The 25,000-nt window shown below is 41.3% G+C and overlaps 3 protein-coding genes across 7 annotated transcripts in view; all 3 read left to right on the top strand.

The window, feature by feature from the left end:
* The first annotated feature begins 100 nt into the window (after positions 1-100).
* LOC126571603 (uncharacterized) lies at positions 101-4,677 on the top strand. The gene is made up of 9 exons (XM_050230256.1): positions 101-413; positions 496-659; positions 718-968; positions 1,053-1,635; positions 2,066-2,070; positions 3,131-3,207; positions 3,306-3,469; positions 3,663-3,916; positions 3,993-4,677. Exons 1-9 carry the CDS (start codon positions 329-331, stop codon positions 4,582-4,584), a joined length of 2,175 nt encoding a protein of 724 aa, XP_050086213.1. The 5' UTR covers positions 101-328; the 3' UTR covers positions 4,585-4,677.
* Positions 4,678-5,135: 458 nt separating this feature from the next.
* Positions 5,136-6,380, top strand: LOC126573476 (CLIP domain-containing serine protease 14D-like). Its single transcript, XM_050233631.1, has 3 exons — positions 5,136-5,300; positions 5,361-5,608; positions 5,689-6,380. Exons 1-3 carry the CDS (start codon positions 5,250-5,252, stop codon positions 6,284-6,286), a joined length of 897 nt encoding a protein of 298 aa, XP_050089588.1. The 5' UTR covers positions 5,136-5,249; the 3' UTR covers positions 6,287-6,380.
* Positions 6,381-6,640: 260 nt separating this feature from the next.
* Positions 6,641-25,000, top strand: part of LOC126573308 (neuropeptides capa receptor) — a 31,453-nt gene continuing 13,093 nt past the window's right edge. Inside the window, exons 1-6 of one of the 5 annotated variants that reach the window (XM_050233312.1) lie at positions 6,641-6,855; positions 14,700-15,149; positions 19,200-19,350; positions 24,205-24,495; positions 24,579-24,755; positions 24,855-24,926. In XM_050233312.1, the coding sequence (XP_050089269.1) occupies positions 14,778-15,149; positions 19,200-19,350; positions 24,205-24,495; positions 24,579-24,755; positions 24,855-24,926 (1,063 nt within the window). In that variant the 5' untranslated portion in view covers positions 6,641-6,855; positions 14,700-14,777. Of the gene's footprint in view, positions 6,979-13,507; positions 15,150-18,880; positions 18,963-19,199; positions 19,351-24,204; positions 24,496-24,578; positions 24,756-24,854; positions 24,927-25,000 lie in introns of those variants that run through there. The other 4 variants (XM_050233309.1, XM_050233310.1, XM_050233313.1 and 1 more) reach the window with 4 other exon arrangements.

Raw genomic sequence — 25,000 nt, 5'->3', positions numbered from 1 at the left:
ATAGAAGGTTATCAGTAAACGAAGGTCATTCACTGTGTTACAAGCAGAAGCGGACTAGAGGGATCGCGAGTCCAATTCGGTGGCCGATGATTTACCGGTTTTGTTCGTTGGCAGGGGCCGAGCGTTGTGGTGTCTGTGTTGGTCTGGCCGATCCAGTAGGGCAGAGAGATCGTTTGCATGGAATCCCTAGCTACGCACAGCAGTTCGTTACTGCCATCGATGACGAACAGTTCTTTATATAAAAAACCGTAGATCTAGCTAGTGACATTGAGTTGTACTTTTAGAGTTCCCCTATTTCATTGCGAAACAGAGGGAAAGAACATAAAACATGGCCAGCGGCATCACTAAGGCCTCCAAGCTTCATATGCTGAACGCATTTCTTTTAATTGTTTTTCAGCACGTCGTGGCACTAGGTAAGGACATTATACAAGCTACAGGCAGAACACATGTAATAAGGTCACGTCAACGAGTCACCACTTTCTCCTAATCCGCTAGAGTTGGGCCAATCTTGTGTGAATCCTAGCGGTGAATCCGGAAGCTGCATTCTGTTCCGGGAGTGCCAGCCATTGGTCGATATCTTCAAAAAACCATTCAACACACCAGATGATACGGAATTTCTGCAAGCAAGTCGTTGTGGCGATTCACAGGGCAAACCGTTGGTGAGTGACCGATGACGAAGAAATGATTGAGCGGGAATGATGGTGCTTCTTTTACCAGGTTTGCTGTGCAGGAGTTGTAGTCGAAGAGCGAACAACATTGCCTGAACCACCAAACTGTGGTACTCAGCTATCTGACAGAATTTTCGGCGGACAGCCAACCAAAATTGACGAGTTTCCTTGGACGGCACTGATTGAGTACGAAAAGCCAAACGGTCGCTTTGGATTCCATTGCGGTGGATCGCTTATCAATCAACGCTACATCGTGACTGCGGCCCATTGCATCAACGCGATTCCACGAGGATGGAAGGTGTAAGTATGCGACGCTTTATTAATCTGGAACTCATGCCTGTTCTTACATTTTTTTACACTTTACATTTACACTTTTAATTTTAGCCATCGTGTTCGTCTTGGTGAGTGGGATCTGAGCACTTCGTCCGATTGCGAGGACGATTTTTGTTCAACATCGCCAATCGATCTAAACATTGAACAGATCATCGTGCATAATGGTTACGATGTGCGGGACAAGAGCCATGTAAACGATATCGCGTTAATTCGCTTCACTCGACATGTTGAGTATACGGAACTGGTGCGACCCATCTGTTTGCCTTTGTCTGATACAGTTCGAAACAAAAACTATGTTGGAGTGTCGAGCTTTGCTGCTGGATGGGGCAAGACGGAGAATGCCTCCGCGAGTGAAAAGAAGCTGAAGGTCGAATTGAACATCGTTGCCCCGGACAGTTGTACATCGGTTTATAAGCGAAATGGCATCAATCTCCAGCCAACGCAACTGTGTGCGGGCGGTGTGAGAGGCTCCGACACTTGTAGTGGCGATTCGGGTGGTCCATTGATGAAACAGCATGCTGGTGCCTGGTATTTGCTGGGTGTGGTTAGCTTTGGACCCCAGAAGTGCGGAACAGCAGGGGTTCCTGGAGTCTATACCAATGTACGAGAGTACACCGATTGGATTCGGAGCAATGTTAAATAAACCAGACTGTACAATTGACCAAGCTGCTATGCCTTTGGTACGATGAAAAGACTAGAATAAATGAATGCTACAAGGACTGCAGTGCAATTTGTCAATCGTTCCTAATTAAAAAAAATAAGCTCTGCAAATTGGTAATTGTTATTATCTGAATACTGTTAGTTTGACAGAATGTATTTGCTTGCAGTCATCCGAAATATGACTTATCATTTTTATGTTTAGTGTGAGTAACGAAAAGAAAAAACATACTGCAATGCAGCCAGATAATCGAAGCTGATTTATGTAGTTAAATATGTATTTTACAGTTTATGTAGTTATATATGTAAGAAGAACGTTATCAATTGTTAATTGATAAAAATGTTGATAGAAGCAAGCATAATCTTGGCAATGTGACCGTCGTTATCTTTATTATGCTTTCTAAAAGATAAGGTACTAGTCAAAAGGCCTAATCAAAGCCAACGGAAGTTTTGCATGATGTTCTACAGCCATCAGTCAGTTGGTTATGTTGTATGATGGTGCACTATGCCACAATAATATTTGGATTTGCCGGAAGTAATTTGAATTGAAACACTATCTTTATATTTTGCATAAAATACGATGAACACACACACTCACAGTGATCCGATGATCTAGCAAATGTTCGCTCAAACATTGTACTTTCCGTAGCTTGAAATTTCCAAATCCAAATGTGAAATCAAAACATAGGCTTCGAAACGTGCACACCGGTTGTGCCTCGGGGTGGTCGGAGACCACAAACATTGGAATACCCTGGGGTATTCCCCGCGTAAACGTATTCAAAACACCGCAAACCGGGTAGCATGGGAAAAAACTTGTTCGCTTGTCGATAGCATGCACCGTGGTGGTGGTGGTTGGAAGACCGATCGAGAAGAAATGTAAGAAGCCGTGACATTAAAGCATCCACCATGGTCAACAGGTAAGGCGCCGCGTTCAACAAACCGTTAAGCGGAAACAGTTTTTCTCACCAAATCAATCGCCATTGCCACACAGTGTAACAATTACTGGTGTGCTCTCGATCATCATTAAGCTCATCTTTAATTTTTGAAAAACGGTTGAAATTACAATAGACAGATGGACGATAGTGTTGCATATTATTGAACGTGGCGACGGCATCTGATTGTTTGATTTCGATAATGCGTGCATCGCTGTATGCGGAAGATAATCTTGACAAGCGATCGGGCAAGCTCTGCGACAATATGAAAAGATGAAACGAGAAGTCGCTCTGCTCGGGGGCTGTTTACCGGTTTGATCCGCCACAGTAATGTACGGTCCGTGGCGTTGCTGGTGTGAGTAGCAAGATGCTTTCGTGCTGTAGGCAATCGTTCCGAATAATCAGCGAATGGTACACAGTTTTGTACCGACATTCAGAAGAGATACACGTTACTCTAGATCACGCTCTGAGAGAAAGGTCTTCCTGTGGTTGCTTGAATCGAATTCTATCGTCGGCAGTTGATGGTTCCGGTTTATGAAGCATAATGGCAACCAAGAGTTCTTTCGTTCTGCTGATGTGTTTAGTGGCCATCGGAGGCCAAAGTGTCTTGTGTCTTGGTAAGATAAAATAAATCCACCATTTAGCACATTGATATCATCGTTCGTCAGCATTGAGTTGAAAATTGAATCTTTGTTGCCAATTCTTTAATTCACAGATCTTGGCCAATCGTGCATTAATCCCAGAGGCCAGCAAGGGAGTTGCATTCAGTTTCAGGAGTGTCAATCGTTAGTCAGTATTTACAACAAACCAATACGAACGGATGATGATAAGCAGTTCCTCCTGGCCAGTCGTTGTGGCACATTCAATACGAAGACTTTGGTAGGTGAGATGGTGTTTGCAGCACACCAAGCAGTATGAGATTGATTAACTTATGATTAGCGTTCACGGTCATGTACATACAGAGGGCAATGCACTGCAAGGGTTCTAAATCAAACTGCGGGACGAGTTTCTCAAGCTAATAAGTAATGAATATTAAGATAAGATAAACAATCTTTCACCGTCACATTTTTAGGTCTGCTGTGTTGGGTCAGCTAGCTCGGGCGGAAAAACTACGCTGCCGCAACCACCGCATTGTGGTATTCAACTAACGGACCGTGTGGTTGGAGGACAGCCGACCAAAATTGACGAGTTTCCTTGGACAGCGCTGATCGAATTCCAGAAAGCAGATGGACGCTTTGGATTCCATTGTGGTGGATCACTCATCAATCAACGTTACATCGTAACGGCTGCCCATTGCATCAATGCGATTCCACGCTCCTGGAAGCCGTAAGGGTCGATCAATGGAAAGTAACTCTTGAAACATCGATGTAATGTTGCGCGGTTTCGTTTGCCTCCTTTACAGAAATCGTATCCGCCTGGGAGAGTGGGATTTGGGATCGAACTCTGACTGTTTGGACGATTTCTGCGCCCCAGCGCCAGTCGATTTGGAAATCGAGAAGATTATCGTGCACCCAGGATATGATTCGCGCGATAAGGCCAACCTGAACGATATTGCATTAATACGCTTCAAGCGAGATGTGCAGTTCTCGGATGTGATCAAACCCATTTGTCTTCCTCTGTCCACATCGGTTCGCAACAGAAACTACGTTGGAGCTTCAAGCTATGCCGCAGGATGGGGCAAGACGGAGACTGCCTCAGCGAGTGACAAGAAGCTGAAGGTTGAACTCAACATCAAGAGCCAGGAAGATTGTGCACCGATATTTGCCCGTGGGGGAATCTTTCTCAAGCCCTCGCAGATTTGTGCTGGAGGTGTGCGTGGCAAGGACACTTGCAGTGGTGATTCGGGTGGCCCACTGATGCGCCAGGTCTCCGGTACTTGGTATTTGCTGGGTGTGGTTAGCTTCGGACCGCAGAAGTGTGGCACAGCGGGCGTACCCGGTGTGTACACCAATGTGATGGAGTACACAGATTGGATTAAAAACAACATTGAATAGACGGAATTATGGATGAGAGTCAATTGGTTGGAAAGATGAAATGGATAGTGTAATAAATATGTACAAGCAATGCAAGATAGTTTTCCCTGTTTTTTAATACATTGAGAATCTCATAACTACGAGAAACGACAGTAAAAAAAGTAAATACATTATTCGGTTGTTTCATTGAGCACTTTAAGTATAAATTTAATATATGCTCTGTTTGAATTGCCTTTTTTGTTTAAATGTATTATGAAATGTAGATTATTTAAGCCATGATTAATATGCCATACATTCCATCGGCTCTCCCGACTAAACTTCGTAGCTTCTTGTATAGTAATGGTAATGTGAACACATGTATACAGGAAGTAGATTACAAATTTGATGAAAACATTATTAATCTCATACTTATCAAGTGAAACATCAAAAAGAATGGTAAACAAGGAAAATCCATGTTATGATGATTATATTCAAGCTCTTGATAGTAATGTTTGTTTTCCGTTGATCGTATCGCCAGTTGAGTTGGTATAAATTTTAGATGAGCTAGTTTGAGCGGTCATTCTGATAGTGTATATTGTTAGCAAGCAGATCTTCAGTAAGACTAGTGATTCCTCGTGTTCCTATTGTTGGTTTAGTTTGTTGTATGCCTTTTTAAGTCATTAGAAATAGTGTAGTAGTTCTCAATAATGGATCTTAATAAATGCTTAAGCTTACTAGCCATTGTAATGTGTATTGTGGTAATATAAACACTAAAAATCGATTTAACATTTATTTAACGCGACCACATCATTGCTCAGGTTGTAGATGCAGATGCAAAAACCATTCAACTTGAACATGCGACACCGCCGGCTTGTGGACAGTCACCATCGGATCGTATAGCCGGTGGATCTGGCATTCTAATGTACGAGTTTCCATGGACGTCGCTGATCGAGTACGAGAAACCAAGTGGAGAGGTTGAATTTCTTTGCGGAGGAGCACTCATTCACAAACGCTACGTTGTTACGGCTGCCCATTGTACCACTTCAATTCCGTCTGGCTGGAAGTTGTAAGTTGAACCGGACACTGGCAGTGGCCAAGCGAGACGAATGTCATAGGCGTATTTGAAATTGGTTTTATTTTTTACAGAAAACGCGTTCGTCTCGGTGAATGGGATCTGAGCCGATCCCCTGACTGCGAGGGAGACGTCTGCGCACCAGCACCGATCGATGTGAATGTAGAGAGTACAATTGTACACCCGGAGTTTACTAAGAGCGGTAAAACCGCTATCAATGACATCGCGTTAATCCGGCTCGAAAGAAATGTCACGTTCACCGAGATGGTTCATCCCGTATGCCTACCAACGACGGCATTGGCAGGAAACGAGAGCAATGACGCTGGTTTAGCTTACAGTAGTGGCTGGGGCCGAACAGTAGCTATGTTGCGGAGTGATAAGAAACAGAAATTTGTCATGCATATCAAGAATCATTCAGTTTGCTCGGCAGCATATGAACCATTTGGACTCGATCTGCAAGCAACGCAATTGTGTGTCGGAGATAATGGAAACTTAGACGCCTGTCGTGCCGATTCTGGTGGGCCACTGATGCGAGAGATCGATGGAGCCTGGTATTTGCTGGGTTTAGCTAGCTTTGGACCAAAACGCTGTGAAAATAATAAGGTTCCGGATGTGTATACGAAGGTGTTAGAGTACACGAGTTGGATTCAAGATAACATTAACACATTCTAGATTTCTAGAACTAATAAGATGACATTTGTTTGGCAACATACATTTGACCCTTTGCGAATATTACATAATAAAAAGAACGTATCTATCGGCAACAATGAAAGTACAAAAATCTTAGTATTTTTATTAAGACTGCATCTGTAGAAGAAGATTCCGCGGGCTTATGTTCGGCAAATCATTCTTGTGAGTTACCAGACGCGAAAACGTGCGCCTCCATCGTGAAAACGGTTCGTAAGCTCTCAAAACGAAATCTCAAGTAGTTCGTGTCACTCACACGCCGCTATCGAGTAACTCAATACGTGATAAACAAGCTGCTGCACGAAATCTGCAGTTACCAGTAGTCCAGTAGTAGCAGAAATCAGTAGTCCCCGTCCCTGGTGGCACACGAGTGGTTGTCTTGGACTCCGCAGCATCCATCTTCTTTCATATCGCGTTATGTGTTGTGTGAAGAACGACGTACCGAGTCACGCAATCCCCTTGCCATGACATAATGGATAGCAGATTGTTTTCCTGGCTGTTCTACGGTTTATTGAAGTGAAGAATCTACGTCTCAAATTCATCACTTGTTTGAGGTTGTTTATTAATGATTTTCAAATGCGTTTCTACATATTAATGTAGCCTGTCTAGTGTTGATTTGTGGATAGTAAACCTCTCGCGATTAAATCGATCCGTCAGTGACGAGTGAGATAACAAAGGTAACTGTACGAATAAGGAAAACAATGAATCGGCCATTCTATTACACTAATTAACCTGCAAGTGATCTATACCGTTTTGTTGGGTGCGTCGGTGCCAGCTAGGCGGCGCGTCTTGTTGACATGACCAAACATGGCGGAGGAAGGCGCGTGGGTAGCCACACTTGTTGAATCCATCAGGCCAATTGAAAATGTTTCGACGTTGTTTGGCGCGGCCCGACCGGTGTGTTTGAGATCACTTGGGTGCATTCGAATTAGTTGGATTAACCGTTAAGTGAGCCGACGAATATTGTTCGCAACTGTACATGTGAATTAATCATATCAAAGATGATATGATGAATTAGGTTCCCTTCAGGAATTCTCGCGATGGCGTGTGTTGGCAGTGTTAACTAAGTGGCCACATCGGCCACCACGTACCACGTATGTTTATCACGTAATGGTGTGATCAAATCGCTGGTTCTATGGGTTACAATGGCTAGCCGATAAGAATGATGCAGATTTAGAGCCAAAAAGACCCACGTTCGTACGACTATGTGCTAAGTTTAAACGATAATAATGCGTAAAAATGATTGAAACAGTGCATATACGTTAGTGAATTTGTTGTTTAACGTTGTGTTGCTATTAGAGAAAGTGGTTACAGATATTTTTATCACATCAGTGAATTCACTCTATCGTTACGGATACGAAAGTCATGCCAATGGATCAATCTTTTTCCAGAGAAGATGATTTTGCATAAACAGCAATGCGCTCCATGTGTTCAATGTTCGTTTCCGGAGCAGTAATGGATGCATACTGTTGAAAGCAGAGTTTTCACACTCCCTCACTCTTGCGCAGGTTTAATAGGAGAAAAAAGGTGTCTAGTGTGTAAAATAAACAATAATCTAACAATACGTTACTACTCACGCTAAACAATTCGCTTGTATTCGTGCACGTTCAATGAAGTGGCACGATCTTCCTTCGCGGCTTCAATAAGCAACTTCCTTAAAAAAGTTAAATTTACATATGAAATAAGTTTCAACAGGCATACGTAAAAGTGTAAAACATTTTTTAATCAAGTTTGCGATGATTTCTTAAGAAGCTTCTCTATGATATTAAAAAAGTTTAAATCTTCGAGATTTCATGACTATTTTCCCGAATTTCTTACAGATGGTCAAACCAGGCAAAGAATCAATTTCCAGAACGATTGACACTGCCTAATGAAAGCATAAAACTTTTCCACTCGCATTTGTGAGGGGACACATATTACATTCTGAGCAACTTTTAGTGAGTCTTTTATTCGACGTGTATTAACGCTAAAGTGAATCAAAAGTTTAGGCCTAGTTCTCGGAGTTTTGTGCGATGGGAATTCACTTTACTACTGACCATAAGTTGAATTGACAAACGGAAAGACGCATGAAAAGAGATTTCTTCTTTTCTGGGTGTTTCTTGCTTGATTTTCCATTATAATAACAATCTAAGGTTATCTGATAGCATGATAGCCCTTATGCTGCAGGTAAATGAGTTTTAAAAGATTATTTTTCATGTTTCACTGTTTTGCATTAATAATAACTAACTATTGATTATACTTACTAGCATGAGAAAAGTTTGATATTTTTACGGGAAATCAGAGCTGATTTTTGTTAAGTGGCTCATTGCAGATGCCTAATATTTATAGTTGACTCACCGTTTGGGCTCAAATACTTGTACCGCCAAACGATTGTTTGTATTTGCCACTTTAGTTTATTTGTAAACCGGTTTCCTCATAAAATACGATTATGATGCGATGAAAAGGTTTCGGATCCTTTGGAAAGAATAATTAATTTCTCAATCTGAAATCTCTAATGCTTCTATCATTTTAATGTAAGTTAGACAATAAAATTTGATACCGTAGGGTAGGGCACATCAACGTTTAGTAAGCACTTAATACAGAGTTCAAAATATTCATTTCATTAACTTAACCGACGAAACCTTCGCCGGTTCCATCAGTAATGGTAGGGTGACATGGTTTGGGAAATTAATTACTCTGAGCTTGTATTTTAGTGAAGCTACACTCGGCACCATCCTTCAATCACCTATCGGGCATCGCACCAAAGCAACTAATCGTTCCTTACTAAGATTCGTTAGGTTGCTACCGGCTATTGATTTATGTTTTGCTTCTCTTTCGAGAGTCATTAAGCAAAGGAAGCCATGAAGCAAAGGAACTTTGTCGTGAAAGAATATTTGGAAGGATGTCTTCATGCCCGTTGTGGAGATTGATAGTGATAGCTATGTGATTTAGTTTCGCACTGGGATATATTTTCACAGCCACTGGTACCGAGCCCATTTTTGGTGTGTGTTTGGTGTGGTGTGGATGTATTGCAGCTACTGATAACAGCTTTATTGCTGTAATCTCCTTATTCAATGATCATGTATCATTGTACAAGAATCAACATTCTACTATGGACAGTTCAACATATACCTCTTAGTTTTTCTTTTAAGCTGTTATCGGTAGAATTCCTCGAAGATGTAATACGAAAGTGAGGAAATAAAGAGAGAAATTAAACACAACTCAACTAAGAAAAGCAGCATAAATTTCATCTGCAAAATAACTTATAATGAAGAATATGCTGTCCAGGCTAACAATAATCATAGTTGCATCGTTATTACTAGTAAAGAAGTAGTTTGAACGATATACATGACCGTTTCACATTGAGCCAGCATACCGTAACGCTCCTTCCACAGCCACGGTTATAGGACACACTCCTTTGCGTAGTATTCGTAATCCCTGAACGGGGATTTCGTTACTGATTTGAATTGTTGATGAATCATTGATAGAACGATTCCTTTACGCACAGGAATCAGCTAAAAGATCGTCGTTTCTTGGGTTGTTCTCTTATTCAGGATGCTGGTTTTAGGAGACCTATACTCCGCTTTCGTCACAATAACACACAGAAGACGGCGAGCAAAGTGCGATACAACCATGTTTATGGCTGCCATCTTTAACGCACTGTCTTCTCCCTTATCCACCTGTCGGAACCGCTTCTTATGCAACGAAGGGTTGGATGGTCGTTTTGCATAGAGTGGACATTTTCTGGGAGAATTTATTTTCCCGGTAATCATTTTCGGTCATCAAGACCGTTTTATGCAAATCTCTGGATAGTGTTTTAAGATGCAAAGATAGCACACGACAGGACACGTGGAGACACTTTGCTTGTGGTCTTTAAAGTAAAATTCTTCACTAAGCAAGGCTTCGTTGAGTAAATGAAAACCATTTTGAAGAATAGCCTGTATCCTCCCAGGGATACAATCTGATGGATTACACAATAATAACAACAACGATACGATTTCTAGTTAAACCCACAAAAGTGCTGAAAATCAAAATTTATCATGGGAAAGAATGCCTAGTCGGCAGCATTTTCATTCATTTTGCATTCGGACATAGTGAAAAGCCGAATACGATATTTCATAAGCCCACAGCTTCTATGGAAAGCGCCATACATGGTGAGGACACTGCGGGATCTGCTTTCCGTCTAGACGCGATACAGTGTGTTTTATAGCAAGGCTTTCTAAAGCAGTGAAGAAAATAAGAATAGCTTGGAGATGTTGGCGCAATCATATTTATGATTCCAAAAAATGTGGCTATTCCCGCCACGATGGTGAACATAAACATTGAATAAGTACGCGCCAGCGTACTGTTTGTGACGGGCATAAAGATTTGTATGAATTTTTAATAGCATAACTTTGTTTAGCACCAACTCTCTTTGGGATGATATTTGCCAGACAGAGCATTAGCAGCATTTGGTCAATATGAGCAACACTACTTCAAGCTTAGATAATATTACCCAATTAGAAATTGCCTTCTTTAAGGGCCGTTATATGCTAACGAGTATGCTATTATACTTTGTGAAAAACACGAATATAGATTTTCAAAAAACAGTTTTTATGAGCTAAACAAAATAAAGCAAGCTGCGCAAATCGAAAATGTAAACGTATTTTTAATGATCAAAAACACAAATGAATAATAATAAAATTATAGTCTACAATTGTTACTCGGCCGGCTCGCTCTGACTTTGGCTGCCGTTCCTTCGAGCATAGCCAGAAATCGAGTTTAGTAAAGGGGCAGAAACTGTGCTCCTACGATAAAAAAATATTGGAGCTGGTTTGGTTGTTGTCTGTCATGAAGTAACGGCGTCTAGAAGCCATTGCATACCGCTGACGTAGGAATAGGAGACCTTCGTGAACAGGAATGTCGTAGCTGACGTATGCAACTATTAAAGCAACCAGTGCAACGCCAGAAGGTCACCAGCATAAGGCGGTGCCCCTCGTGGGGTGGAACATTTCTTCGGTGGACCGGTTCTACAGACCAATAAACGCTCCTCGAACCGTTCTTAGTTCCACGTCCATGGCAAATGTGGCGTTGTCGGGAACTACCCATGGTATCGGTGCACATAAATCAACTGTAGAATAGGTATGACATGATATATAGATTACAATCTTTGGTCACTTTAATCAAGAAATTTCTTAAATTGATTGGAAAATTACTGGCATACATTAGCCTCTCGATTGATTGCAAATTGTTTAAAAGTTTTCATCATCGTTCTATTCTATCATCATTTAATATTCAACACGCGTGGGCCATGCAGTGACGCACACACGTGTTTTACGCTTGTCGCAAATTAGCGTATGGCGATAGGTTTGTCTGTTTTGATTGTCGAACGACGAGTGCCATGGTATTAGGTCTGTGTACCATTAGCTTACCAGCGTGCTTGTGTCGCGAAAACTTCAATCAAAGTATTGCGAGAGTAATAAAAAAGTGATCAAAAAATGGAAAACCTCTCACCATCATTGCCGTACACAGCTTCGTACTAGAGCCGCTAGTACCGTGCCCTAGCAGGTGAGTGCTCGTTCACATTTGCCAGAGTGTATGAAGCCATGCATTTGAATGCAACGCAGGCACGAGATGAAACATGAACTCTAGGAAACTGCAAAAGATTCATCGCTTGGTTTGCTAATGCATCTTGGGTCCCCAGTAAATAACATACCAGCACATGCATGTAGCGATCCTTATTGATCCTCCTTTCAGTACCGGAAGAGGGACCGAATGTTATCGTTCGAAAAAAGGAAGCTACTAAAGAGAATGAAATAGGTCATATTGAAATAGCAAATGGACGTGGCAAATCAGTTGTTGCGTTGACATATTTCAATTGAACCGACAGCAGGAAACAAGTTGCTATCCATGTAAAACGATCACATTGATTCACACAGGAATCCGTGTGCTGATGTGGTAGAAATACTGGTGACAATTTCAACTATTTACTAGTGACTCTTACAATCTGAATAACTAAATGTATGAAGAACTACTTGCTAGTGTGCATGAAATAGGTTTTAGAGAGAATAACGTTAATAGCACAGAACATTTAAAGAAACTGTAATGCTCGGTCAACATATATTACATCGTTGTTAAAAGTCTTCTCTAGTTTATGATGATCTTTTTCTTAACATATATAAGGACGGACGAGCCGTATGTTTATATGATGATCATAAATGGAGTGGACAAACGTGAAAAGGCGTTGAAGCTTCGATTGAAGCTTGATATAGCGCACTTGACGAATATTGGTTATTGGTTCAGTAGCCCATCCAGCTCACTGTTATTGGAAGTGTTTCTGTTGGCCATAAATGTATACTTCCGGCGCCCATGAGCTTCCGGGTATCGCTCTGTGCTTCCGTCCAGCTGATGGTGACGGCGATTGACAAGAGGATGGGCAAAGTAGCACTTTTTGTGGTTTTGGCCTTTTGGGCTCATTAACTTCCGCTGTCGAGGACCTGGTATCGAACGCAAGGCATGGCTAGCTTCAATATTGAGATAATATGCCAAATAATGTTGGTAGCATAATAGGGTGTATCTGTCTGCCGACTGGTCCCTAGTCACTTACATTGAATTAGGCACCAGAAAAGAAGCATTACCGTGCATTACGGTTTATTGCCCAAATGATGCGTTATTGTATTTTTACAACATATTTTCGTTTGAACCACCGAAATCCGGAGATGTATTAAAAGAGTATTTGGTTTAACATGTTATACAAACACATACCATGTTGTTGAAAAACAAGCCTTTATAAAACAAGGATAGTGAAAAAGAAAAATATCTTTTGTATTTTTCTTTGAAATTTTAGGATTTTAATCAGATTCATTCTGTTACCCTTGTTATTCTGCTGAAGAATTAGTATGCTCTACAAAATTTCTACAAATGAGTTTATACTTAATGACATTAACTGTTAGGAATTGGCAACGGGGAGATGAATATCAGAAGCAAAAATGAAAACACAGTTTACTAGGCCCTTTTTAACCTGTTCATCATTGGCGAATTGAGCCTTTGAACGGTGGCAGCCGCAAAACGGGATGGGTGACTGAAAAAACAACGAGAGTAACGACAAGAATCAACAGCAACAAATCCAAACGGTTGGTTCCGCAGTGTTGTCTATGGTGATGACAACGACGATGGCAAAACAGCTCGCGGCGCTCGTCTTTGACTTTTGCCCGGGCCATTGTAATCCTTTGAACGCCTTTCCTCCGCCATCATCGTGTCAAGAGTCTACTGGTTCCAATGGCTGCTGCTCTGGATGCTATTTATCACACTGCGGTTGGATTAAATCATCAGACAAAGAGGGAAAGATACCGAATGATTCTGTGGAAGCGCACCGATGGTACCGATGCTGGGTTAGGCGGAGAATAGAGATAAAACCGACAGTAACACGGTTTCACTCATTTTAAAAGCAAACTTTGCGGACCAGTCTAACCACTTTAGACGGAGAACCTAAGCGTTAAGCTAGGGTAGCGGTAAGGTCAGAGGAAGAGCTAGCTAATGAAACGAATTACTACTGCAATACCTCCGTTGTGGCTCTGTGGGGCCCGCAGCCGACGTTGGTCGCTTTACATGAAGATGTTATCGCTGCTTATCTTGATAGCGAAACTCGCGCATTCTAGATTTCGTTTGTATGGCCCTGCCTGCGTCAGTGTCAACTGCTTTATTTCTTTGCATCTTAACAAATGCCCTTCAGAGCGGTAGATCTACTTTTCGTTTGCCAACTGAACATCCATACAAACGAGTGTGTTGTTCGTTGTTCGGCTCAGGAATCATGCAACAATACATACAAAAAAACGATGGACATTTTCAATCAGTTGCTTTGTTTTCAATCGCCACTTTGCAGTTTACTTTTCAGTCAACGCCATGAATCGTCAACGAGTGAAGTGACCCTTCCTTCCACGGTTAATCGTAACGAAGGGAATCGTCGCCAAAGGTGTTAATAAAATTTAAAAAAAGAGAACAATCATATCATTCTTGTGCAATGTATAACAGCATGCGACAACTATGTAGCGATAAACAATACGATGCTGCACCTCTGTAGTGTCAATGCAGAGTGTCAATGACATTCCGTGCGCACAAGATACGTGCTCGCTAGCTAGTATTAACAACCGTGTAATGAGGGTAAAATACAGGTAAAAAGGACATGATAGCGAGACATTTTATGAAAGCTCAGTCGTGTAAGAGCGCGTTTATGATTTTACCCACGTCATCGTTCGACGCTGCACGCCTGCTGACCTTTCTTATCTGTGCAGTCGCTCGGCTAATTGCTATCCATCGGCGGCGATGAGGGTCTGGTCGAGCGACAGTGGTTGTTGCTAACCAGCGATCCTTCTCCTGGCTGAGTGCTGCATCAGGATAATTAAGTAATACCCACCTCGATCCCCCGATGGTTGTGAAATAGCATTTGCGGTATAAGACGATCTCGATAAGCAAATGCTGCGGTGCTTAATCGAAGGTCACACTCTCACATACGCGAACCATGGATCCAGCGTATTCACTAAATGGGTCTGCTGTGGGGTGGACCTATATGACTCCGACGCCAACATCCACCAGCATCGACAGCACCACGGCACTGTTATCTCCGCTAGCAGGATCTACCGAAGGTATCTACGACAACAACGGAGCATCCGGGGGGACTACCATGTCGTTTGATGTGCTGCTCAGCGTGTCGGTTGGTCTGATCTTGGGGAATGGTAGCTTAGCGCCAAACGATTCCTTCGTAAGTCCCAGTAGCCCCTACGACCTATCTCACCCATGCGACCCATCCAACGCGGAGTTTGACTGTCCCGTCGAGGAGTTTCTAGTGTACGCAAGAGGTCCCCAGCGGATGCCACTCTTCACAGCGCTGGTGGTAAGTATCGGAATTAGCTGGTCCAGGCATTCTCTTTAATCGTTCTTTAAAATTTGTTCTAATTAATTGCTATTTCGACTACGATCACCTTAACGAACGTAAACACATCCATAGCGTAGGCTGTCTCACCTGCACTTCGATGTTCTTTTCCCTCTCTTAGTGGTGCCACGGGACAGCATTGACTTTTGTTTTTAATGAAATGTGAATGAGAAGAAGAACAGAAAAGGAAATCAGCAAAGAATAGCGAATGTGAAAATGGTAGATGTTCGTTTGGGTGTTCCCGTGACAAAATGCTATTGAATTAATCTGATTAAGTAAAGAATGCTTCCATGCCCATGCTTTTCCAGAGTCGGTACGCACAACGGTGCTGCCACGGAAATTACGATGCAGGAATTGGGAGTAAAAACCGGAAAAATAGGAAAACACGATATCGCGTTACTGGCTACCCACGGGAAAGTCAGTGAAAGTTTTTAATGGCTTTTGGAATGAGTTCAAATTAGTTTTGAGCTAGTTTTGATAAGCTTTGTTACATCGTCGATTCAAAGCTATAGAGCTGCTTGAGGTGCTACCGGTGTTAAAGCTATTGCAGCTGCGGCCAAAAAGAAAAAAAAATTCTAGCATAACGGGAAGACGCTGGTTTGCATTTAGTCGTCAAGAGGATAAGGGATTTTAGAGAAATCCCTTTCTAAAAGAAGACTTCAGGCCCAACAGGTAAACAGGTGGAATAAATGGACGTAGTAAGTAAAATGGATAATGGGCACGCAGTGCTGGAGTGGTGTGGATGCATGCGTCATAGAGCATACATCTTCGCTGCTTCTCGTAAAACTTTAACAAAGACCACGCCATTCACGCAGCTTACTGCTGAGTGTTGTTATTGCTCTCAAGCGTACAACATGAAAACCCTATTCGGCGGTGAAACTCATTCGTTTGCTAGCACTACAAGCGTATGCTTTATCCATAAGGTGTAACAAGCCACCAACCTACTTGTATTTAAGGTATGCTTAACGTGTATCTCCATGAGCCCTAAAAGGTACGTTTTTGGCAAAACTAACGGCACAAAACATCCCAAAATTGGATGGTCGGGTAGCCCAGGGATTTTTGTTCCCACATGAATGTAAGCCGAATTGGTTTGTTATGCCCGCCATGCTCTGTCGGTATGAACAATTGCTTGATGGGTATGGCATTATTCGTCATTACATTTTCTGGAGCAATCTTTTTGTGTCGTATAATTGTATAACTATTAAAGGTCAGTTGGTTCTGGACATTGCACATTTAAAAAAGGGGGCATTGTATATACCCATATACCCATGGACTCTACACAATATCATACTTTGCATCAAAACAAAGTTTATCTTTAAATAATATATTTAGCCGGGGATACATGAAGCGTAAACTCTCGTATAAACTCAGAATGTAATGCCAAAAATTTTACGCTTCGTGTGGCAGGCATAATCGCATAAAAGTTTATGCCGAAACGTCAACTGCAATTACATTCGTGCACCCGCAATTACACTATGCTTTTACATCAATTACATGTGTTTTTGGCCACAAAAAATATGAATCGACGAGATAAGTTGATTTCCGAACGTCTTCTTTTATATATTAAGATGTTTTTACTGTAGATTAGCGATTGTAGAACGTTCAATTCTTCATAACTCTACGCTTCATGTTAGTGCTAAGTTTACGTTTGCTTTTACGCTCGGATTTACGCTCCGCGGCCCTATAATCTTTTTGACATAAGTATAATCTTTTTGGCATTACATTCTGAGTTTATACGAGAGTTTACGCTTCATGTATCCCCGGCTTTTTATGCTGCTCATATCAGTAACAGTACGTAACTTGTGAAAACGTATCTGCACAATCACAGCTCATGAATGCCAAAACCAACTTTACTTTAACTGTAACTTCTGCGAATCAACGAGTGAATCAACAGTAGTGATAACAAAGTAAGGAACAAGACTAGGAGGGTGAGATGAGAACATAGTGGCCACAGTTTATCACAAAACGGTCGAGTGAATGCTTTGCGGTGAGAAAATAATTAAGGCGAACGCTTGCATGCTTTGAGAGGGAGTTCATCTCTGCGGAAGGTGACAATGATAATGATGATCAGCAACCACAGACCGATGCCAAGCAAGGTACCATAGCAACATGTGGTACGGGTGGAATATACTGATGTTCGTTTGGATGCCACTTCCAGATCCGCTGCTGGCATTGGAAGAGCAGTAAAATCTAGTCAGAGCAGGCCAACCGGAGATCAGGACGAAGCACCATGATCTAGTTTGTTTTATTGTTCTACTCTGATTAGGTTAGGTGGACAGGCAAACCCTAGTCACGTCACTAGAGAAACAACGCCAGGTGTAGATAGTGTTATCAAATGACCTTAGTCATCTCGGACATCTAGGTTGCTAATGGATGAGGTTAGTGCTATAGGGAGCAACCGTTGGCCATACAAAACAAAGCTAAACCACTGTACACCACAGTAGTAGCCATTCTAGCTTTTCATTCGTATACAGTACATGAGAAGGATTACTTTGATTGGAGCTGGTGTTGAGCATGAGTGAGCTAATTACCATCTGTCGCGCTAATTCTAATTCTAATTCGCCTCTGAACTGTCTATGCGCTGTTTATACATCTCGGCCCATCGTTGGCATACCAGTGTACAGTTTTTATAACTTCCCTTTTATATTCGAAAGTAATGCTCACATATTTTGCACATATATCTGGATCACTTCATTCAACAGTGTTGGGATTTAAGCAACGTTTCAATCCGATTCCACGAAACACCCAAACACCCGCTTCCGTACGATGCTTTACATCAGCCGGGTCTCGATCGTTCAGTTACTATTCATTGTACTTTTGGCAGTTGGAAGGGAAAAGTTTCAACATCTGTTACTATATTGATCGTTCAATCACTCCTCGGTAGTCTCGGTAGCAGTTTTAATTAACGAAGTTGTGCCGGCTCCTACAGTGAAGTAGGCGCAATGCTTTTCGCGATCAGACCGAAATGGCAAACGAGTGGTTTTTGGTCACCTTCAACAGCTGTGCTACGATTGACCACAATCAAACGCCTGATTGCTTCTTACTCATATTGCTCTCAGCTTTTCATTGCCGTATTGTCCATTTTAAATGCTTCTTGTCGTTCCTTACAAGCATAGTTTATGGCACTGGTGGAAGTGCGAAGTAAAAAAGCGAAAATTAATCAAAATATGCTCAATGGCGAAAGTTTCAACAATCGCTTATTGTCGTGCCGGTTTTCTGTTTTTCTTTCGTTGAAAGCTCTCACAATCAAAGTATCCCATACAATCGAAAATGTCGCGAGATTTGTTTGCCAATTCGCACAATTTCCCTCATTGTGCCATATTGGCCAATTGGTTCTTTGTCAGTGATTAACTTTCGATTCATTTTCCACTTCACCGTTCCGTGTTGCTGGTGTGTGGAATGGTGTTTCGGTAAATTGTTTTCCCTTTTTATGACCTGCCATAAAGTGAAAGGGTTAAAGGGAGGTTTCTGAAGTAACAGAATAGCAGAGAGCAAAAATACTTCCCATGTCGATTACAGGGCGTAACTTTATTATTTCCGTTTCCGCGTAGAATGTAAGTTCACCGAAACCCTGATGCCTGCTGTTGCGGCATGTGTTTGCCACTTGTACCATCCGGAGGAATGTAATAAACATAAAGCTTTTCCTTATTTCATCTCTTTGATTCTTTCTTGCATATATATTTTATTGCGAGCGCCCTACTGCCTGATTTGTGCTGACGTAGTACGATTACCGGTTGAGGTCTGCATGATTTTTGCAGCATCAATGAGTAAACGGTAAAAGTTCGCTGGCTTTCAATGTATCTCACTGTTTCTTTTCTGCTTTCTGTTCAATTTCCTGAAAATTATTTCCATTTCCACCATTGCCAAGCTCCTTCTCCGACACTCTAAGCCATTTGGTTGAAGATCATAAAATCGTAGATAAAACAAACTCACTCCGACACTAGCACTACCACATTAACAGTTGGTTGTCGTTTAGAGCTTATCAGAATATTTCGATTTCAATCCCTCTAGGTGACGGTTCTGTTCGTTGGCATCTTAGTTACTGGTGTGATAGGAAACCTGATTGTCTGTCTCGTGATTGTACGGCATCCATCGATGCGTACCGCCACCAACTACTATCTCTTCAGTTTGGCCGTTTCGGATCTCATATTTTTGGTTCTAGGTAAGTGCATTGAATGTGGACAGCTTATTTGCAAATAAACATATCATCGTTTCATGCTACGTACAAGGAAATACAATCACAAAACCGTTAATAAAAAAAGATTTGTATTTTTATTTGAGAAACCAATCTCGTTGGTTTATGCTCGCAATCGTTACTTTTATGCATATTCTATCGATGGGTAATAACCTGATATTCCAATTATTAACTCAGTTTATAAGCGACAGGTTAATTATTCATGGATCTAATTGGATTCGGCTAATTCGGTCGAAACCGTTTTGTTAGAGTTTTGTTATGCTTGACTAAGAAGGATCAGATTGTATAAAGCCAACTAGCTGTTTCCTTGCTTTTAGATGCTATCTTCTTTATTTGACTTTTTCAATGAATTGAATTATAATTTCGTCTAGCTCAACGAAGCCGAGTAGGAGCTGTCCATCAAGCGTATTGAGCCGGATGATTTATTTCTCCCGGTAATGGATAAGGCAACGGTTGATTGCCACATTTCGTAGAATTGCAAATGGGTGGAGAAGTGCCATGAATGATGAATATCGGAAGGTTGTGTTATTTTAATATATACATTTTTTCTTTTTTTACCGTGCCCTCTGAACTTACAAAGAAAACATGTTTTCCATGTGCTTGTCAATGGCACTGAATAAGTATGCAGCTAGTAACGGGTGGTCAAATTGGGTGGATTTATTTAAAGCTCAATTCTCAAGCAATACACGACAGTCGGCGTTTGTGGGCATCAATTTGTGAATTTCTCTGCCCAGAAAGGTCCATTTCTACAGATCAACAGCACAAAGGAAACCCTCGTCAAACTGAGTAATGCTCGAAGGGTCATGACCTATTGAGGATAGCTGTCGGAGCGAAAAAAGAACCTTCCCTTGATCCGGTGTATAGGTGTGCCTGAGATTTAAATGATTTCGCTGTTACCACTCCCGGTCAACACATGCCCACCTTATGTGACATTATGTGTTTTGGCAATTGTGATCTGTGGTGAGGTGGACATTGGAGGATACGGGCCGGGATGTGATTTGACAATTTGCGGCCTTATACTTGATCCCATACTTGGCCTGAAGGAACCTCATTTTTGTATGTTCTTGAACATGTTGCTTCGAAATAAAGCAACAAAAATATGGATCTGGAGGGATATTGCTCGAGAGCAAACATGGAAAATCTATATTCGACAATACACATTGATGTGTGCCGAAATATGTATGCGAAAACAAACGAACAGAATTAGTGAGTAGATATATCATTATATTGTATTGATATATCATTGTATACTTGTATTGAAACTGGATATTGTTATGAACTAAAAATATTTATTAATTATTAAAATATTTATTAGCTTATTATAACTTAGCCTGTTCACCAAAAATACGAAGCAACCAATCAGGAAAAATCAACGTCACACCGTTTAGATAGTGATTGAACTCACTCATAAATCGTCAGCAAATGTTGTATCACTTCTCTTTTCCAAACAATAAATCTTTTGTTGCTTGTACCATTTCAGATCAATCAGGCTAGAACTATCCACACACAGTAAAAGTTAATACCAGAGTGATAAATTCAACCGCAATCATTGATAGAAGTTTTTTTATTCTGTCATGCTTAGGGGATTTATGTCAAGTTGAGAAAATCAAATGAGCAAATCATGAAACATGTTTTGCGTTCGTTAAAAGTTAGAAAAACAACATTGAACGTATTCGGTGGGAAGGACGCGAAACCATGGTAACAGCCGGCTATGGCCCTATTGTACCTTCCATGCGTCTGCTATCTCAATTCAAAACAGCTTTAGACGTCCTGCTGAAGTCTGACGGGCAACCACAAGGCAAAAGAAAAGTTCGGATTGTTAGGACGGTATTACACCCGATGTGGTTTGAGGTTATGAACAGAATAAACATTTTTTCATTATTCTAAATGAATTGCTTCCAGTGTTTGGAGGGCAATGTATGTTTTAGGCTATCTTTTCTGCTATTTAATCAATCAAAGTCGTTTATTGGTCGATGCGAGTTACTTTTACCTGTATCTACAGTAATAAACCTCATAGAAAGTATATGGCGAAAGTATAGCCTTCGATTAGAACATTATTTCTGTTAAAACTGTGAGCTGCCTTCTGTAATAGGCAGCCCACTTTTACAGCTTTGAGCAGAGGTAGGATTAAAAACAGCATCGTGTCGCAAATGCCTCTCATCAATATGCCACAGCTGGCATAAACGACTTTTGAAGGCAAACGGTTGAAAAATATCGCATTTCATTTGGCCCTTAAAGCAAAAAGTGTCGTTCGCTTACTTGAATTTTTGGTGGAATCCTTTTAATGTTTAATGTTCACTTGGCGAAGGTTTTCTACCACTGAGCACCTGAGGCTCCGAGAATGCTTCTGGGCTTCTGGAGATACAACACCGAAAGGATTGACCAACATTGGTTGATCAACCATGCAGCTTTCAAGGTGCTTGCCGATTGCGATACCAGTGACGCGTATGATGTCGATAATATGATTGTTATAACATCCGCTACAACATGCTGAAGTTGTCGATTGTTTAGCTCTCTTGGGGCACATAAAGATCACGTATCCTCGAATCGTAACAGGCATGCTAGTGATAATGAACCTATCCATTCTCAGGTGAACAGAAAAGTTATGTTAGAGCATGTGCCGTGACTGCCATGTCCTTCGGAACATCATCGGCTTGTACGTGGAATTTAATTATCTGATATGGATGTCTAGTTTCAATGACACCATTTTCAAGTTACTCGAGGATGTCAATGGATCGATCAGTTTTCATTATAGCAAATTTAAAACTTTAAACATATTTTCATCATCGGAATTTTATACAATCGATGGATGCAATAAAGCTATGGTTTATCATAGTTTTTAGCTGCCCGATTCTGTAAAAAAATCACGGAAATGTATTCAGTCGACAGCGAATAAGAAGCGAATCAGCACACAAGGTCATTCAACATTCTATCTAAAGTGTCCTCCTAAAGTGTTTGTAGTGGAAATCCAAGAAGTATTTTATTTCGATTTCTTCGCGCGTCTCTATCACGTCGAAAACGCTGAAAACACCATAATCTCTTCCTTAACGGGCCACCGTTTCCTTTTGTTCCGGTCATACGCACAAACATATGCTCGGAACAAAACAACAATTCAATCTACTACTTACTTTAATGGAATGCCATCTTCAAAAATCAAGCACCGGAAATGCGGTACACATCTCTGCAATCACATGGCAAACATAATGTTCAACATAGAAACCGGTCAAAGACTTGAGCTCAATTAGAGGATGATAAAATAGGATATTTTGAACGTCTAGCAGTGCTTACGTCTGCCCGAGTTTCTTAAAGGCAATGCTCGATATAGGTTCGCGAAATGGTTCCATGGAAATGGAAGGATCGTATCTCAGCACCAAGAGACCGGTCACCTCGTTGATACCCAAAATGGATTTTCGTCTTTGAAAAGGGTATAATACAATTTAAAAATAGAACCATAGCCAGCGGCTCAAGACATGATGCCGGGAACAAAAGTGTTTGCGTATATTAAAGAAAATGTTTTGTACTCAACGAGACGCACCCGTGTGACTTCAATTGCTGTCAAAGTCGAAGAAGTTTAAATTGTAAGGGTAGAAGCAACAAAATAGAGTAAAAATGGCTTGAACTTTAAAACCTACCTGGCGCCTCCATCGCTCGGAAAATCAGTTTTAAATTTTTTGCACCCCTACAATTAAAGAACTCTTTGTTTGAGCAAACCAACGATGATTCGTTAAGTGATTTAAGTTTGGTAATTATTTTGGTTTGAATCAAGAACTTATTGTGGTAAATAGAAAAAGAAACGAAACTAAAAAAGAGTGTCACTAAGCCGCAAAAACCAGACCTCACAGCAACGGGATCCAGCATGTTTTCAGCTTCAATTGCGTATGTCTCAAAATCGAAATCAAGATCTCAAGATCAACGAGAAAGGATAAATGATAGCGAAAGACGAAGGCAGCAATGCAATCAAGATCAGCATCGTATATGTAGAACGAATGCGAATCCTCCCGTGGCTCATTCACATCGTGCCGCATTTCTGTATGGTTCTACGATCCCCTACAATGAAATGTCGTGTGTTGAAAAAGAGAAGTATCAGTCCGTATTAATATAAACCGTGCGTATGTGCGTTCGAAAGTACGAGTTTGATTTTTACATATATAGAAGAAGAAGATAGAAGATGGATGAGCTATCTAAAAAGGACAAGGAATTGTAAACGAAATAATACAAATATAACTAGCAAGAACCGAGCGTGCTAGCATACATAATCACCTAACCGAAGCATCGTAGTCAAGTAAAACCTGTATGTTATTGAATATTTGATATCTCATGTTGGGCACGGATGGGTAGTAGGAAATCATACGAATCACGTTACCCACACGCGTATTGAGAAACCCGTCGCCTAATGAGCGAATCGTCTTTGAATCAGCAAATTAAATAACGCGGTGTGATAAAAGTAAATCGAAACAGTATGTTTTAGTGCAGATGCAGAAGAAACCAGGTAAACTCGTTTGCTTTTGCAGATATGATTCTTTGTTTGGATGAAATGAAGCATAATAATGGAACTGCAATTTTAAGATGAAATTTCATGTTCCGTTGATGATGACTTCGATTATTTAGATTATTCAGCGTGTCTTGCTCTGGTTTGTTGGGGTCGTTAAGTAGTAAGTAAGCTATTTTAAGTGTGTTAATTTTTTTTTACATATTTAAGGACGGACTGTGTGTTTAAGTGTGTTAAAGCAAGGCAAAAAGTGTTCAATGTGCTGAACGTTGCAATGATGGTTAATCCGTTCCGAAGTGGCTGAAAAATATGTCTGTTACCTTTCATTCCAGGTTTACCATACGAGATTAGCCTTTACTGGCACCAGTATCCGTACGATCTGGGGTTGCCATTCTGCAAGATCCGGGCGCTCATTTCGGAGGCATCAACATATGTTTCAGTTCTGACCATCGTCGCATTCTCGATGGAGCGATTTCTGGCCATCTGTCATCCGCTGCACCTGTACACGATGTCGGGACTGCAGCGTCCGGTTCGCATCATTGCCGGTCTCTGGATCGTGAGCTTGCTGAGTGCAGTGCCTTTTGCCGTTTTCACCGACATCGATTACATCGTTTACCCACCGAGTAGGTTTCGAATCCCATGTTAAGTCCACCCTTTTACGTACCTCCGAACCAATGTACGTTCCCTCTTTATCTTCCCGCGACAGCCAATGAAAAAATCCAGGACTCTGCATTCTGTGCAATGCTCAGCAACCCGGAGGGGTTTCCACTCTGGGAGCTGTCGACTTGCCTGTTTTTTGCCTTCCCAATGCTCATAATGGTAGTGTTGTATGGACGGATGGGCATGCAAATACGCTCGCGTACGCAACGGACTGCCGAACTAGGTATGTCGATTCCGTTCGTCCATCCTTCGTACAGCAGCGATCTTTTATGTTGTGTCCGTGAACTTTTTGTGCAAATAATTCATCCCTTTTTACTCACAGGCGTACGGAACGGATCGGTTAATGGACCATCAAGGATATCGCAGTCACGTAAAGCCATCATCCGGATGCTCGGTAAGCAGAAATAAGATTCATCGAATATTCATATTACAAAAGAGTTTACTGCTGAACGCAGTCATCCCTGAATA

Source organism: Anopheles aquasalis, chromosome 2, assembly GCF_943734665.1.
Source record: "Anopheles aquasalis chromosome 2, idAnoAquaMG_Q_19, whole genome shotgun sequence".
Lineage (NCBI taxonomy): Eukaryota > Metazoa > Arthropoda > Insecta > Diptera > Culicidae > Anopheles > Anopheles aquasalis.
Note: the sequence above shows the minus strand (reverse complement) of the source record. Positions and strands in the feature narration are given on the sequence as shown.

What these genes read in the sequence shown, in the direction of transcription:
- LOC126571603 (XM_050230256.1), top strand. Translation starts at nt 329, where the DNA reads ATGGCCAGCGGCATCACTAAGGCCTCCAAGCTTCATATGCTGAACGCA. An exon ending in ATTCACAGGGCAAACCGTTG is followed by an intron (nt 660 to 717) that starts GTGAGTGACCGA and finishes TTCTTTTACCAG; the next exon opens with GTTTGCTGTGCAGGAGTTGT. An exon ending in ATTCCACGCTCCTGGAAGCC is followed by an intron (nt 3,917 to 3,992) that starts GTAAGGGTCGAT and finishes CCTCCTTTACAG; the next exon opens with AAATCGTATCCGCCTGGGAG.
- LOC126573476 (XM_050233631.1), top strand. Translation starts at nt 5,250, where the DNA reads ATGGATCTTAATAAATGCTTAAGCTTACTAGCCATTGTAATGTGTATT. An exon ending in CCATTGTAATGTGTATTGTG is followed by an intron (nt 5,301 to 5,360) that starts GTAATATAAACA and finishes ATCATTGCTCAG; the next exon opens with GTTGTAGATGCAGATGCAAA. An exon ending in ATTCCGTCTGGCTGGAAGTT is followed by an intron (nt 5,609 to 5,688) that starts GTAAGTTGAACC and finishes TATTTTTTACAG; the next exon opens with AAAACGCGTTCGTCTCGGTG.